Source organism: Lagopus leucura, unplaced genomic scaffold, assembly GCF_019238085.1.
Source record: "Lagopus leucura isolate 7727_CA_CO unplaced genomic scaffold, USGS_WTPT01 Super-Scaffold_1, whole genome shotgun sequence".
Taxonomy (NCBI): Eukaryota; Metazoa; Chordata; class Aves; order Galliformes; family Phasianidae; genus Lagopus; species Lagopus leucura.
In genome coordinates this window covers 41,155,359-41,171,307 of record NW_024962250.1, presented here as the reverse complement: position 1 = coordinate 41,171,307, position 15,949 = coordinate 41,155,359, and the positions used below count along the sequence as shown (strand labels likewise).

Sequence of the window (15,949 nt, the reverse complement as noted above, 5' to 3'; positions counted from 1 at the left end):
AGGTGATCCCTAGGTTAAAGACAGTGGAATGAATGCAGAGGACATCCTAAAGCTGACCCACAGGCTAACCCCTCTGCAGGTGTTGGTACCAGAAACCACAAGCCAGGGAGCCACATAGGGAACCTGATTTCACTGCTTCCTTTGGGATAGCCAAAACCAAAGCTGATGAAAAGGTGAGATATTCCTTATGCAGTATGTAAGGTGTCATCAGTGAGGTAAAATACACGAGTGAACTTGTATGCCAGCTGTTCTCCTGCCAGGGTCCTTACTGGAGTAGCATGGCTGGTCAGACTGAAAAAAAGCTTTATTTTGTGTCCTTTTAAGCTGAGACAACTGTTCTTGGATTGAGGTCATTTATACTTGGTAAGCCTGAGTTTTCATTTGATAGTGAACACAATTCTGAGCAGTGCCTGAACACAAATGTACCTTTTGGTAGTAGGGCTCTTGAAGTCCCGAGAGCCAGTCACACCCTGAACTGAAGGATCGTCTGCCTTGTAAAACATGGCAGCAAAATTCTCCTTTTGTTAGGGTGTTTTAAAACCCTGTGGTGGATTACTAGCTCTGTGTGATCTTTGTTTCTCCCTCACAGCAGCAAGGAGCCTGAGGTATCATCTGCCCAGCTGTTGTTCTGCCATTGCCAACAGGCCGTGGACCTGGCACAGCCCTGCAGGAGGACACCCTTGGAGCAGGATCTGACAGTGCTAAACATCCACAGACACCTCAAACTCATGGGAGCTCCTCTTGTGGTACGAGGGAAGGAGAAATGATGCACTCACTTGGGCTGGGCAGTGTGAGGGCAGCTGGGGCAGACGTAAGGATGAGGGAGGTGTGTGCAGAGGACAAGGCAGAGCATGAGAATCTGCCCCCTCTCCATTAAGGTAGTGGTAAAGCTCTCAGGCTGAGTTCAGGTGAAGAATAGGCCTGAGCCTGGTTCTGAGCAGCACTCCATTACAATTCTAAATTTTGGTCCTCCTTTTCAGGAATCCCAAGGCCTATGTGTGCTCCTGTGGTACTGCCAATATGAGTGGAATTGTGCTTTGTTCAAAATGGGGTGGAGGTGCACCTTTAACTTTGTTGGGACTTCTGGATTCCTCACAGCAGGCTCAGCACCTGGAGGAGGCAGACAGCAGTGTCTGCCATGGGGCAGTGAACTTCAGCAGGGCTCCAGTTCCCACTGGTGACAGCTCTGCCCAGCAGAAAGAATGGGTAGATGAGCTGGGAAGGGCTCCTTCAGCTGGCCTCTTTGATGAGGCTTGTGAAGAGAAGGCACCTCATTAAGCAGCTGTGTGTTAGAGTGAAGCAGCATGTCGAAGAAAGAAAGGGAAAGGATGCCAGCTTTTGTATTTGACAGGGTTTTCAAACTGCCCCCAGGAATGGCTGCCAGACAAATAGTAATTAATGGAAATTTGAGATCAGGAGTTGCTAGGTCACAAAGAACGTGCATACTAATGCCCAGAGAGGATCGTGAAAGGTTAGAACTATTTAACCAGGCTTGTGTTGGTTCTGCTTCAGTGGATGATTTAGAATCAGAGCTGGAGGCTTTTACTGGAGATAATCCTTATTTCTGTGACTGCAGAGAACACAGTGGCTCGGGCTGTGCAGGAGATCAGCCTTCCAGGTTACCTGTTGGCCTTAGAAATTGCAGGCTGTGAACCCTCTCCTGGGTTCAGGGAGGAAGTATTTCCTAGCTCTTAATGTCCAACAATTTTTAAACTGATGACAATCTGGTGATTGGTTTTTCCAGCAGTTTTCCTGAGAGAAATGAGACTTCTGTGCTTTCCTTTCCAATTTCTTTTGAGCTCGCTGACCAATTTCAGCAACAAATTCAAACAGATTCTGTTGAAATCGACATCTGGGTGTAAAAGAGCTGAAGTATGTTCAGGTATGTGGAGTGGTGTTGCAGTGTAACCGTGTATCTTTTCCAGACTGAAGTTGCTGAAGACCCAGAGAAAGTTTCCACTGTTCACTTACAGCTTGGGCTTCCGCTTGTGTTCATCCTCAGCCAGAAAGAAACTTACGAGGCAGACAGGAGAACAGCAGAATTTTTGGCCTGGAAACTTCTGGGGAAAGCAGGAGTTGCCATTTTGTCCAGGTAATTGCTTTCTAATGTTTGGAAGATTCTCTTTTCTCTTTTTTTCCTATGCTGTTTCTGAACTTGTTTACTGCACGACAAGGACGGTGGTATCACAGTCAGAGGGCTTACTCTGATTTGTATGAGAAGCAGTAAAACTTAGTTATATCCTGTGAAAAGATATAATGTTTGAGAACTTCTCCAGAATCAGGTAAGTTTGGTTTCAGACTGTCTGGAAGTGTAGAAATATTTAAGTCTATTGCTGATTTAGAAGTAGAAAAATAGACTATGGGAAACTTCAGAAAGGAAACTTGGAATGCAGAGGCAAAAAGCTTGTATTTTGCCCTTAAATTAAGGACAGAGGGAAATACAGTAAAGGACACGAACTGTGGGTGCTAACGCACGTGCTCGTGAGTGCTGGGTGGTTTTCTGATCAGTAAATTAGAGAGGGATACCAGAGTTAGGCAACAAGTTTGCTTCCCACGAGGATAGGAATGAGACACTCAGGGCTATGCTGCAAAGATGTGTTGGTTTCCTTTACCCCTGTTTCACAGGCTCAGAAGTGGGCTGCATGCAGCAGATCCTGTCTTGCGTCCTCTCCCCACCCATCTTGGCTGTGGCCTGCCCATAAGCAGGGCTGGGTGCCTCCATGTGCTTCTTGTGTTTGCAGATGTTTGCAGAGCATCTGGAGGCGTGCACACATGCTGCATGGCTGGCCTGCAGCAGAGCTGTGCACGGAGAGTCAGGCTGTGTACATGAGAAACCTGCAGGATGTGACGAGTCAGAAACGCGTTCCTGTGAGCAGATGTCCCCCCTATATTACAGATCTTAGAGGAGGATCCAGCAGCTTTGGGTTAGGGCTGTGAGAGGGCATGTCTTCTCTGCGCCTGTGCTGCTGGCAGCAGTGCAATGGAGGAAGGAGGAGGAAGGATGGGAAGGATGGGTGTGGGCTGTCTTCTGGCTTTCTGCCTTCGTGGTATCTCCATGTGCAGAGGCACTTCTTGGCTGCATTTACACGCGAGCTGGAGTCTGCCATCTGAGCAGCTGCACTGGGATGTGGTTACTGATGGATGAGCAAAGGTGTGAGTCACAGAAAGGCAGTTCAGAGCCCTCGGGAAATAGGCATGTTATGCAGCACACGTGGGGTGAGTCCCACCAGGTCACCTGGAACTTGTTTCTCCAACACCTACTTTGTGACTGAGCTCCAGCACATACTCTGGGGCACAGAAACATGACTGTAGGGATGTGGTGCAGCGGAGAGAAGGATGTGTTTGTCAGGCAGGCATGTTACAGGGTACAAACCCTGCGTATCATCACACCATCTAATGTTCACTCTGTATTTTGGAAGGGACCGGGTGAATTTGAACATTCTGCGGCGGACCAACGTTGCTCTCAAAACACCGGATGAGGTTTGATGGATTTCTTTATCATACAAATCTTATTTCCTATCTGGAAATGCTGCTCTTGAGAGTGTATTAAGGTGTTGCTCACCTCTTGTATTTGATGGCCTTCAAAGAAGCTCAAGGGGGTGTATCTTCCCATAGCTGTGTGCATGCGTTTGGAGCTGCCTGAGCTTGATGCTGCAGAGGAATTGTGCCTGCTTGCAGGAGATAAATGGAAGTGTTTATTTTGGGTTCTAATCAGAGAGTGATCTCTCTGTTGTACAGTAAGTCAGTGTGAGATTGTGAATACCTAAGGCAATACTGCAAGTGTAAATTCCCACCAGATTTGGACTTCCAAAGGCCCTTGGCCCCTTAGGAAAGGAGTTCAAAAGATGGAAGAGGAAACGAGCATGAAACTGAGAGCCGAGAAAGTCAAACAACCAAAAGTCTGTGCTGAACTGATGTAACCAAATGCCTCTGGTAGTGATCTGGGAAAAGGGCAGGGCCTAAATTAAAAGAGGCTGATCAAGATGAGCTAAACTCTGGAGAGGCCTGACCCACCTTGTGAGGCAACAAATGGCAGGGAACAGACGTTGCCCCGAATGACTTGAACTGTCACACTTGTGATTGCAAATGTACACGATCAGACCTGAATCTGAGTGTCCCCTGAGGGCTTCCCCTGACCTGCTGAGAGATGTGCGTGGTGTGTTTCTCCTCTTAGAACCAATGGGAGGTGCCAGCAGTTTGTCATTTCTCTCAGTTCATTATAAAATTCATTTTCTCTGAAGTGCCTCTTCCTGAGACAGTGCCAGAACTGGTTTTAAAGCTGACACGGCCTCATTTCTGAGAAATAAATTTTGCACTTTTCTTTCCGTGGGTTGGCAGTCCATTACACTTGGGGGCATTCTTTGTTGAGCTGCATGAGATAAAAGGTCATCTGTGTGTTTTCCCAGTCCATGATGGGCTTCTCTGGCTAACCTGACCCACCTAGGCTAGGGACCAGGCAGCACAGTGGACACCATGTTTGTACCTCAGCTCCTTCATTCGCTGTTTGGCCTCTGGGTTTTTTCACACAGTAGCTCTGTGTTAAGGTGTTGGGAGGTGGAGCACGTGTTCACTTTCACCACTCCAGTTACAGACACAAAATCCCACATAGCTACAATTACTTCCTGAAAAGGAAATAGCAGTCTGGAATGAAAAGAAAACTAATGTGCAGGTGAAACTGGGCCAAGGAAGCACATCCATGGTTTGGTAGCTTTAGGAATCTGTTGACATATCCCAGAAATAAGAAGCTAGGTGGTGAGAGGGAGCTTTAAAATCCCTCTCCATTAGAATTCCCTATTTTGAGTTTCATTTGCAGATGATAGAAGAGACACAGAGTGATGTTTTGTTCCTGTTTCCTTTAGGGAGTGCCAATCAAATACCTGGTCTTGGAAGACACTGAGGAAGTTATAACTCTGGTGGAAGATAAGAGCAAGGTTAAACAAATCCAGAAGAATGAGGAGGAAGATGAGGAAGATGAGGATGAAAAAGATAATGACAATCAAGGTGTGTAACTAGAAAGTGAAAAGCTAATTATCACCAATAATTAGGGCATGCAATCAGCAACTCCTAGAGACACGCAGAGTTAAAGCATTCAAGAATACTCTTGCAAATCCATGGCAAGCTGTCTGTTTGAAGGGAAGTTGCAGAGGAGACAGAGCCAGGCTGTCTTCAGTATTGCCCAGTGCCAGGACAAGAGGTGATGGGCACAAAGTGGAACACAAGAGGATCCATCAGGAAATGCTTTTTTACAGTGTGAGTGACAGAGCACTGGCACAGATTGCCCAGAGAGGCTGTGGAATCTCCTCTTTGGAGATCTTCTAAAGCCAGCCAGGCATGGGCCTGGGCCTGGGCAGCCTGCTCTGGGTGTCCCTGCTTGAGCAGGGGTTGGACCAGATGGCCTCAAGGTCCCTGCCAGCCTCAACTGTTCTGTCATGCTGTCACTATGATTATCACAGTCACATGATGTCTGTACAAACTGGCTTTTTCATTCTCTGCAGATCACTGGAGCTTCATGACAGATAGGTGTAATTTTTAGGGCAAACACCATGGGCAAACACAACACACTGTTGTGATTGGAACAGTTGCAGAGATCCGGCATGAGGGAGGAGCTGCTGATGTTTGGTTGGGTCCAGCTTCTGTCCAAGCTTCAGAAGCATAGGATTTACTAGTCAGTCCCTTTGGGAAGGTTTGAGACATGTTTTTGTAACAGCTGTTTCAGACTTGCATTCCTCAGGGAGAAAACAGTGGCTCCTACAATGCTTTCTTGAATATATTTGTTTCCCGTACAGAATTGTTTTTGTTTTGAAGACAAAGTGACACAGCAGCATGGAAGATCAAATATCCAGCATGTTTAAGACTTGTGTTCAATTTTGAGGATACAGCTGGGCAGTGGTGTGAGGTGGCATAGGAGCATTTTGATGAGCTTGTGTGTTTATCAATGAGATTGTCTCTTTTCCTTCCATTCCCCCAGTAAGGTGATTACTTAATCTCTAATTGACAGTCACCATGTGTCTGCTGAGAGGTGGTAGTTTCCTAAAATGTTCCAATGAGGTTGCAGGCAGGGGGCTGCAGTTTCCTGTGTCCTGTGTGCTCATGCTTTTCTCCATGCAGACATACAGGATGATCAGGTGGTGGAAGCAGTTTCCAGGGACAAGAAGCGAGAGCTGCCCCTGGATCAGATCCTTACCCTGACAGAAGAGACCTTTCACTCTGCCATGGTGGAAGCTGCCCAGACAGTGGTGCTGTTTTATGCCAGCTGTGAGTATGACTGTACTTGTGCTGCTCACTACACTTTCCACAGTGTGATAATCCACACTTGTAGACAAGTGTAAATGATAAATGTGCTGCATCCTGTCCTATGGGCCCTCACCCAGTGTTTTGGGTTTAACATCTACATTTAACATCGGTTCCTTTCACTGGCTGATATTCTTTGAAGATGGTATCTATCAGTATAAAGCACGTCAGTGTTTATAGGTTTTCCATCTTCCTTTTTCAGGGACCAAATCATAGAATCATAGAATCACCAAGGTTGGAAAAGGCCTCTAAGATCATCCAGTCCAACCTATCACCAATATTTTCCACTAAACCATGTCCCTCAGTACAACATCTAAATGTTTCTTGAACATCTCCAGGGATGGTGACTCCACCACCTCCCTGGGCAGCCCATTGCAGTGCCTGACCACTCTCTCGAAGAATTATTTCCTAACATCCAATCTGGATCTCCCCTGGTGCAACTTGAGGTCATTCCCTTTCATCCTATCACTAGTTACATGGGAAAAGAAGCTGACCCCCACCTCACTACAACCTCCCTTCAGATAGCTGTGGAGAGCAGTGAGGTCTCCCCTGAGCCTCCTCTTCTGCAGACTAAACAATCCCAGCTCCCTCAGCCGCTCCTCATCAGCCCTGTGCTCCAGACCCCTCACCAGTTTCATTGCCCTTCTCTGGACACACTCCAGGGCCTCAAGGTCTTTCTTGTAGTGAGGGGCCCAAAACTGAACGCAATACTCAAGGTGCAGCCTCACCAGTGCTGAGTACAGAAGGAAACTGACTTCCCTGCTCCTGCTGGTGACACTACTTCTCATGCAAGCCAGGATGCCATTGGCCTTCTTGGCCACCTGAGCACACTGCTGGCTCATGTTCAGCCCAGTGTTGACCAATGCCCCCAGGTCTGTTTCTTCTGTGCACTCTTCCATCTACTCTGCCCCAGTCCTGTAGCGCTGCCTGGGGTTGTTGTGGCCAAAGTGCAGGACCCTGCATTTGGCCTTGTTGAACCTCATCCCATTGGCTTCAGCCCAGATATCCAGCCTGTCCAAATCGCTCTGTAGGGCCTTCCTTCCCCTGGGCAGATTGACATTTCTTGCCAGCTTGTTGGTCACCTGCAGACTTACTGCACCCAGTGCCCCCATCCAGGTCATCAATCAAGATACTGAGCAGGACAGGCCCCAGCACCAACCCCTGCGGAACACCACTCACGACCGGTCGCCAGCTGGATGTAACTCCATCCCCCACCACTCTCTGGGCCCGGCCCTCCAGCCAGTTCTCTATCCAGCCAAGAGTGCACCTGTCCAAGGCACGGGCTGTCAGCTTCTACAGGAGAATGCTGTGGAGGACAGTGTCAAAGGCTTTGCTGAAGTCTAGGTACACTGCATCAACAGCCTTTCCCTCATCCACCAGACGGGTCACTAGATGATAGAAGGAGATCAGGTTGGTCAGTCAGGATCTGCCTTTCATGAACTCATGCTGGCTAGGCCTTATCCCCTGCTGCCCTGCAATGCTATGTCATCTCCTTCAAGACAATTTGCTCCATAACCTTCCCAGGGACCGAGGTCAGACTAACAGGCCTGTAGTTCCCCTGATCCCCCTTACAACCCTTCTTGTGGATGAGAGTCACACTGGCAAGCCTTCAATCCTCCAGTTGACCAAGAATGCAGATAGATGATGGAAAGTGGCTTGGCTATCGCTTCTGTCAGCTTCCTTAGCACCTTGGGTGGATCCCATCTGGCCCCATGGTGGTCCAGGTGGAGTAGTAGGTCTCTAACTGTTTTCATCTGAACTGCGGAGAGTTTATTCTGCTCCCCATCTGGGATTTCAAGGTCAGGGGGTAAAGTACCCCAAGGATAACTGGTCTGATTTTTAAAGACAGACATCAAGGCATTGAGAACCTCAACCTTTTCCTTATCCTCAGTGGTCACATTCCCAGTGACCACTGGGAAAAGTAAAGGATGGAGATTCTCCTTAGTCTTCCTTTTACTGTTAAAAACATTTGCAAAAAGGTTTTTTTGTTCTGTTTTACCCCAGCAGCCAAGTTGAGTTCACACTGGGCTTTTGCTTTTCTAATTTTTTCTCTGCAAGGCAAACATGACACAAGAAGAAAAATGAGAGTGACTTCATGAGATAGGCTAGGGAGCCTAGTTGCTCTCTTCTGCAGAAACATAAAGTCCAATTTTCTTTATTTCTTTCAAAGTCTTTCAGAGCTTTGAGTGCCATAGATGCAGAAAATCATCATGTAACACTGTGAAAGAGCACAGTGGGGTTGTTCATAGCCTATATGCAACTCAGGGCTGCTTCTCCTCTGTGTTTCAGGGGAGGCAGTGTCCCTGGCAGTGCTACAGTCTTACACAGAGGTGGCTGATCACCTGAAAGGTAAGGTGCCACAGGTCTGAGTGCTTGTACAGCTGGTCTGCGTCTGCCCTGATAGTACACACCAAAAAACTGGAAAGACATTGGTGGTGTCTTGCTCACTCACCTAGAATCTACTCCTTTTTAGTTCCCGAACTCTTAAGGAAGGCATTCCCATGTTAAATTGCTCAGGAAGAGAATTTGTTTCTCTAGCAATATTTGCAGTCCCTTTGCGCTTCTGTAAAGTCATGGGACTGGCAGTGCAACCCTGTGCAGTCACCTGGTGCTGTTGGTGTAAACTGGTACACACACCAGCTGCCCAAACCACCCTTCAGCTGGGACTGTGATGTTCATGGGCACATCATTTCATCACCAGAAGCAGTGAGTGACACAGCACGGGTTTGAAGGTGGAGGGTCCAGCAGCAGACACCGTAGTCTGCATCAGAGGAACAGGATCCTGTTGGTGCCCTTCAGTACTGTGTCCAGTCAGGGTAAAGATGCACTGCATGTTGCACAGCATGAGGCTCGAGAGCCAATTCAGTTTTTGCCAGGGAGAGGTGGTACATCAAGTCTCCTGCTTTCAGAAATCCCAAGATGGTTATTTGATCTGTAGCAGAGTGGTAACTGGCCCAGGTTTTGGTAGAAGCATAACAGACAGGCGGGGGCAGGCCCAGATCCATGGGGCAGAAAGAATTTAGAATGACTATGCCTTCAGGGCCTGTAGACTGGGTTAATTACATGGGAAGTCTCACAGGCAACCACAGAATGCCAAAAATAATAGATGACAGCAAAGGATCAGTAACATTTAAAGGCAACACACATCAGGTAATGCACTACTAAAGGCAGAAGGGACTGGTCCTTCAGGAGCACCTGTGATGCCTCCTGGGTGATCTAAGTACTGATTCAGCTTAATTCAGGGCTTCAGCCCTCTCCCCCTCTATAATCAGTGGAAAGAGGTGTGCTCTTCTGCACTGCTAGCAGGCTTGTATGGGCTCAGTTCTAGAGATGCCTGTCCTTCCCTCTAACTGCAGGGGGTAAGCAAGTGGCTTCATCCCTTCATTTCAGCACAGTGAGGAAGTTGAGTGGATCTAAGTCTGAGCTGTCCTTGCAGCCCTGGAGGTAGCTGGTGCATTCTTTGTTGTTGTTTTTTGCTTCTTCATCAAGGCTGATTTCTCCTGGTTGCTGATTTCTCCTAGTAGCTCCTTGCTCCTTGAGGTGTTCCCCTGGAAATGGATGATGCCTTTTCCTGCAAACTTCAGGCAGGATTCAGGCTGAGCTCTCAGCAGAGGGAAAATGTATAGAGTGTGCAGAGGACCCAGACAGTTTTCTGAGAAGTGGCTGTTTGCAAGAAACCCTCCTGGGAACACTGAGGGCAGTGCTGTCATTTGGAGGAAAGTGGTTCTGCTTTACTGCTTTTCATAAAAGGAATGTCATCATCAGCTTTGATCTGAGCTGATAGCCCAGAAATAAACTGGAAAACTCAGGGAGGGTTATCATCGTTAGAGGGGTTATGGTTATTGATGATTTGGGGTTTCTTTAGACTTCCCAGCTGTTAAACCAGCTAGAGTAACAAACTGGGAGAGGCGGTGGATGAAACCCTGCCTCTTCCTGAGTCAGTGGCCAAACTGTGGCTGGCTGTGTGAGGCTAAGCTCCCACCATCTGTTGCTTTAATCATTTGATAACAATCTTGGTACATGGACACAGCCATAGGCTGATTCTCAAGAAAGGTTATGAACTGATTGAAGTCAAGGCCTTTCCTCTGTGATCAGTGAGGTCCAGCTGAAGACTCCCAGGCCAGATGTGACCTGTGGAACGACTCCTGTTTGTTCTCCCTGTTGTGACCTTGGAAAGGATGGAGAATGGTTGCTTTTGGATCTGAAGTGAATTTGCTGCAAGATGTGACTTTATATCTGCTGCTGGGAGAGACTTAGTTACAAAGATGTCTGCTGGGGACCTGGAAGTCCTAAAAGGATGTGAATTCCCAGGCTCTTTTTTATGGCCAGGATGAGGGTGTTTCTGGTCTGGGAATTAGGGTGGGCTGGAGTCAAGAGGTTAAAGAATCCAGAAGTTATAACAGATCAGACAGAGCAGAGGCCGTATCAATGTGAATGTCCCAGTGCAGGGGGCATAGCCTGATGGAAGTCTGAATCTGTGAACTCCCAGGTAGGAGTCAGAGTCAGGGGATCCAGAGCTGGGTCTGGGGTTAGCAGGAGAGTGATGCAGGGTTGGGCAAGGTGATTGGGAAGATACACCAGTGCAAGGGGCAGAAGTCTGCATCAGGAAGAAGAGCTTGAGCTATGCAGGACAGTGAGAATTAAACACGGGCTGTTGCTCTGGGGCAATTTCTCAGCTCCCCCAGTAGTACAGGTATCTGCTGTTCAGGGTGAAACCCCTCCCAAGGGCTCAGAAGCCAAGATCAGCTGTTTGAGGCATGAGTCAGCTACGCTAGAAGCACGTTTTTAGATAGATACAGGATGAGGTCCCACTTTTGATGCCAATTTTCCATGGAAAATGGCACTGAGAATAGGCCATCGAAATAAAGAGGGTGCAGAGGAGGCTGGAGACTGGGATGACCCCATGAATCATCCAGTAACAAACAGTCAGCAGATCATCATCAAATGAAGTTTACAGCCCTCCAAGTGTTTTCTCTTTGTTAAGAGATCCGATCAAATGAGAGATCAAGAGAAACACCTTTGTCTTGCTGAAAAGAGCACATTTTCTGCTCTTGCACTGAGAGTGTGCCATTCTCTCTGCGCTGAGGCTAAGCAGGGCAGCTCTTGTTTTCTTATGTAAAACGTAAATCTATGAAAGCAGCCCCCCTGCAACAGAAGGCTGTGAAGGTGTGACAGGGTCACTGTATTTCTCAGATGTTTCATTAGCCTTTTTTGCAAAGGTAGGAAGAAACCACTACAAAAGAAGAGCAATATGCTGAAAAACTGAGCTGAAAAACAATTTTACTTCCCTCTCCTGATGCTTGTGGGGTCTTCCTGCCCAATGACTTTCAGAGACAGAGATCTGAAGTTGTAGTTCTAACTTATGTTAAAAAAGACCTGTGTGATTTAGCACACAGAATTGAGTCATAGAATATCCTGAATTGGGAGGGACCCACAAAGATCACTGAGTCCAATTCCTGGCTCCATACAGCCACCCAAAACCCAGCCCTATATTCTGAGAGCACTGTGCAAATGTTCCTTCAACTTGGGCTGTGACCACTGCCCTGGGAAGCATGTTCCAGGCCGACCATCTTCTGCCAAGGGTTCTTTTCCTAAGCCCCAACCTGACCCTCCCCAATGCAGCTCTGTGCCGTTCCCTCGGGTCCTATTGCTGTCACCAGAGAGCAGAGATCAGATTGTCACATTCCTTTTGAACTCTGCTTCCATACACAAAGCTGTGGTGTGGTCTGAGAGGGGGCCCTCTGACCCAGGATCTGCCAGAACACCAAATGCCATTCATTTTCTGTTAGCACATACATTAGATATGTGAGACATCAACAGCTGGTGGGCTGTGAGATTCTCTGACATGCTTTCCTGCAGTGATGCTGTGCAGGTAGCCATTTCCCTTTCTGCACTGGATTCCTCCTCTTGAAGTGCAACACTTCACAGATAACTTAATTCTCTTTCATCTTGCAGACTTCAGACCAGCTCTCAAAGTTGAAAATGCCAGTCCTGCTCTCCTAAAGGCCTAGCTGCTTAAGGGAGTCTTGATTTTTTGCATATCCTGCACTGTTCCTTGTAGCTTTCAATGATCTTCTTGTCCTTGTTTTAGAAGACCCTTACAACAGAAGTTCTCTCCGTCACCAGTTTGAATAGCACCTAAAATCATAGAAAGGAAGTATCCCCTGTTTCTCCTTCAACTTTCATCCCATCCAGCAGCTCAGCAGTGACCACAGGGCTGTGCTGCCTTTTGCTGAATTACTCAACTCCTGAAACTGCTGTGTGTTTGGTAATTAATAACACGGTGCAGCTTGGGATGGCGGAGTGGTCATCCCATACACAGCATTCCTCAGGCCAGCTGGGGCTTCCTTGGGGGCATCTTGGTCATTCTTGGTACATAATCCCCCAAGGTGGTATCCAAATACTTTAAATCCCATTTGGAGGACCTCAGAGGAGCCTTGCAGTTTTAACAAGACATCAAAGCTCAGTTTGCGTGCCACTTTTTATTCTGTGTTGGGCAAGACACAAAATTATGTGGTAACAGTTGATGAGAACCAGCCATACCGGATCAGAGGTGTGAAATAAATCCCAGGGCAGGCTTTTAAATTGAGATGTTATTTCACAGCCTGGAGAATGACACAAACCATTTCTGCTCTCTTGGAGTGTTTTGACAGCTCTGGACTGTCTGAGTGGAATTGCAGACCAGTAGTTCTGTGCTGCTACTTGCTTCTTCTGTCCATACATTTGACACAAGGCAGAACAGCGGTGAACTCCTCCTGTGAAAGAGCTGCAAAGCAGAACCGAAAAAGAAAGCTGTATAAAACGGTCTGGTGAGATGTCAAGGATGCAGAGCTTTGGGATGGGAAATCACATAGAGGTCACTTGTGTCTTTACCCATCTTTGGGGAGCCTTGCCAATCCCTGACAGAAATTTCTAACTTGTGATTAAAACCCTTCAGTAAGTGTTCTGCCTAAGACTTGCCTATGCTTGGTTCTCAGGAGCTAATTTTAATACTTGGTCAAGCCTCTCTGCCTGGGGATAAATTGTTGCTTGTCTTTTCCCAGCTGGCAACTGAGAGAGATCCCACCGTCACCTCAGGACCAGACTTTGCATGTTCTTAGATTTTATTGTTTCCCTTTCCCAGGCAATTTCTGTTAGGAAGAAACACCCCTTTTCTTTAGGAGATGTCTTTTAAACACCTCTCTCGCTCAGATTTTCTCTCAGCTGCTTACACCTTTCAAAAATGTTTTCCAGCTTCCACGAAGGCTCGATGGCTCCTGCAAAAGCATCACCAGAAAAAAATACAAGAGCATCCTTTTCCTTCTGTATTTTGCAGATGCTGTTGAGAGTTCATCCAAGGGTGAGCTTTGCCCTTATCTGCAGCACTAATGATATATGTCAGTCCTGTTCTTCGTTACAGAGTGTTGCATTTGCTCTTCAAATCTTTCTGCCCCTCTGAATCTAGGATCATCTGCTGGATGTGTGTTTTTCCATCATCCAGGCCTCTAGTGAAAGCAGCGATCAGAATCAAACCCAGGGCACACAGAGAAGAAAGCTTGGTTGCTTTGATCTGCCCTTGCCCTGGTTTCTGAAGGACACAACATCTTGCAGTGACCTGCCTCCACGTGTGTCCCTGTCTCGGCGTTTCATCCCATCTTTCCCATGCAATTGTTGAATCTTGTTCAAGCAAATTTAGCAAAGGTATAAAGATCTCTGAGATACTGCATTCCTGCAGTGGGCATGAACGATGTATGGCCTGAGGACTGTACTCAGCCCTGCTGTCATTGGTCAAACCTGCAAGTAGGTAAGAGGCAGGTCAGGCAAGGCAGCAGCCAGGAGGTAGTGGCTACTGAGGCCAGTGATCACCTGCTGGCCAGTTAGCACACACTTAGCAGTGGACTAGCAGCTGCTTTCACCCAGCCTGCAGATGAAAGGACAGCTGATAGGGACATGCTGAAGTTGCAGGTGCTCTGTCTTGGGCCCGTGGAAAGTATTCAAGAGAACAGCATTCATCTGTTTCATTGCTTACAGATCCCTTTTTATCACACTGATGATTAAAAGGCTTTTTTAGTACTCGTCCAAGAAATCAGATTTGGACTGACTGCTCTGTAGTTCCCAAGCATTGGGAAAGTTCCTTTTCCAGTTCCTTTCCCAGTTACCTACTTGTAAAACCCCAGCCTCTTAGTTAGGGGCTTGAAGTACCTGCTGGTGCCTTGGAGATGAGCATCTTGCATAGGTACAATAGAGTGAAAGCCATCAGATTGCCAGATTGCATTGCAGTTTGTTTATGTGACCTTTAACTTCTCACTGTGTATTTAGCTGCACGTTTTAGGTAAATTAGATACTTTTCAATACTGGGCACCTCATTAAGTAAAAAAGCCTTGAATGACAGAATGGTTTAGGTTGGAAAGGATCTCTGGAGGTCATCAGGATCCTCCTGTGTTCTGGTTTTTGCCTGTTGCCTCTTTTGCTGGCAGTGAGCTCAGAGCTCCAGGTGCCTCACCAGTGCAGGGCAGAGGAAAGTATGACCTCCTTTGACCTGCTTTGTGTCATACAGCCCAGGATGCCATTGGCCTTCTTAGCAGAAGCAGCATAGGACTGGTCATGTTTGACTTACTGTCCACCAGCATCCCCAGGTTCTCTTCAGCAGAGCTGCCTTCTAGCTGGATGGTCCCCAGCATGTGGTTGTGTGTGGGGCTGTTCCTCCCCATGTGCATCAGCCTCTTCCATGCCAAGCTTTACTTTCCCTCTTTTTCTCCTGTAAGCAAGGGCCTGCCTGGTTTCTTTGTCTTAGCCTCATTCATGAAGTATTTCCAGCACCTGTTCTTACTGCCATATATACTTCTGGATGTTTGCCTCAGGGTTTCATTGCATCCAGATGTGAATGTTTCTGGGTATTTCTTTCTGAGAAGTGAAAGCTGCCACTTCCCTGGGTTTAATCTCTCTGTGGTCTATTGTTTTAATCCATTCACACCTGCTGGAATATTTAATATAGTAGTAGTCTGGAAATAATTGCTTTTATATTCAATGCTGTACGGCATGTCCATGGATAACTTCAAGAGGGACACAGCATGGACTGGAAGGAATTGCTTATTTTGGGCTGGATTTTGACATCCTGCCTACACAGAGCAGCATTTCACTCCAGGAATGATTGAGTAACGTTTCAGTGGTCACCTGGATGTGCTCCATGTACATGCAGTGTGCTAGCATCCAGCTCAGTAGGATGCACACCAAAGCAAGTAGGAGCTCTGGTATGTTAATACAAACATATACAGTAGCATCCAAAAAAGTTCACATAGCTCCCTTTTTCAAGCATTCCACTTTCTCTTTTTTTTTTTCTTACTATTTCTATGTGTTTGTTTTCCATTCTAGGAACTCAGGGGATTTTGCTGTCTCGAGTAAACTGCTGGGACTGGCCTGGTGTTTGCACAATGGAGAATGTCACTCAGTTTCCTACCATAAAGATTTACAAGAAGGGAGAGCAACCAATAACGTACAGTGGCATGTTGGGAACTGAAGAACTGACCAGTTTCATCGTGTTGTAAGTGCCTTTTAATGAGTCCCCACACTGTAACACTGGCACGTCTACCAGATGATGTTTTGGATACTTTGTGGCCTGTGTAATGGCATTCCATTTTGGAAAAATGTCAGATCCTGTTACAGACCTGATTTGGAAATT

General features: G+C 47.0%; 1 protein-coding gene across 2 annotated transcripts in view; it reads left to right on the top strand.

Annotated features, from left to right (window-relative positions):
* TXNDC16 (thioredoxin domain containing 16) overlaps window positions 1-15,949 on the top strand; it is a 44,001-nt gene that overhangs the window by 11,739 nt on the left and 16,313 nt on the right. The window contains exons 8-14 of one of the 2 annotated variants that reach the window (XM_042868258.1): window positions 593-746; window positions 1,926-2,092; window positions 3,420-3,480; window positions 4,860-5,001; window positions 6,109-6,255; window positions 8,581-8,640; window positions 15,643-15,811. In XM_042868258.1, the coding sequence (XP_042724192.1) occupies window positions 593-746; window positions 1,926-2,092; window positions 3,420-3,480; window positions 4,860-5,001; window positions 6,109-6,255; window positions 8,581-8,640; window positions 15,643-15,811 (900 nt within the window). Of the gene's footprint in view, window positions 1-589; window positions 747-1,925; window positions 2,093-3,419; window positions 3,481-4,859; window positions 5,002-6,108; window positions 6,256-8,580; window positions 8,641-15,642; window positions 15,812-15,949 lie in introns of both variants that reach the window. The other variant, XM_042868251.1, reaches the window with a different exon arrangement.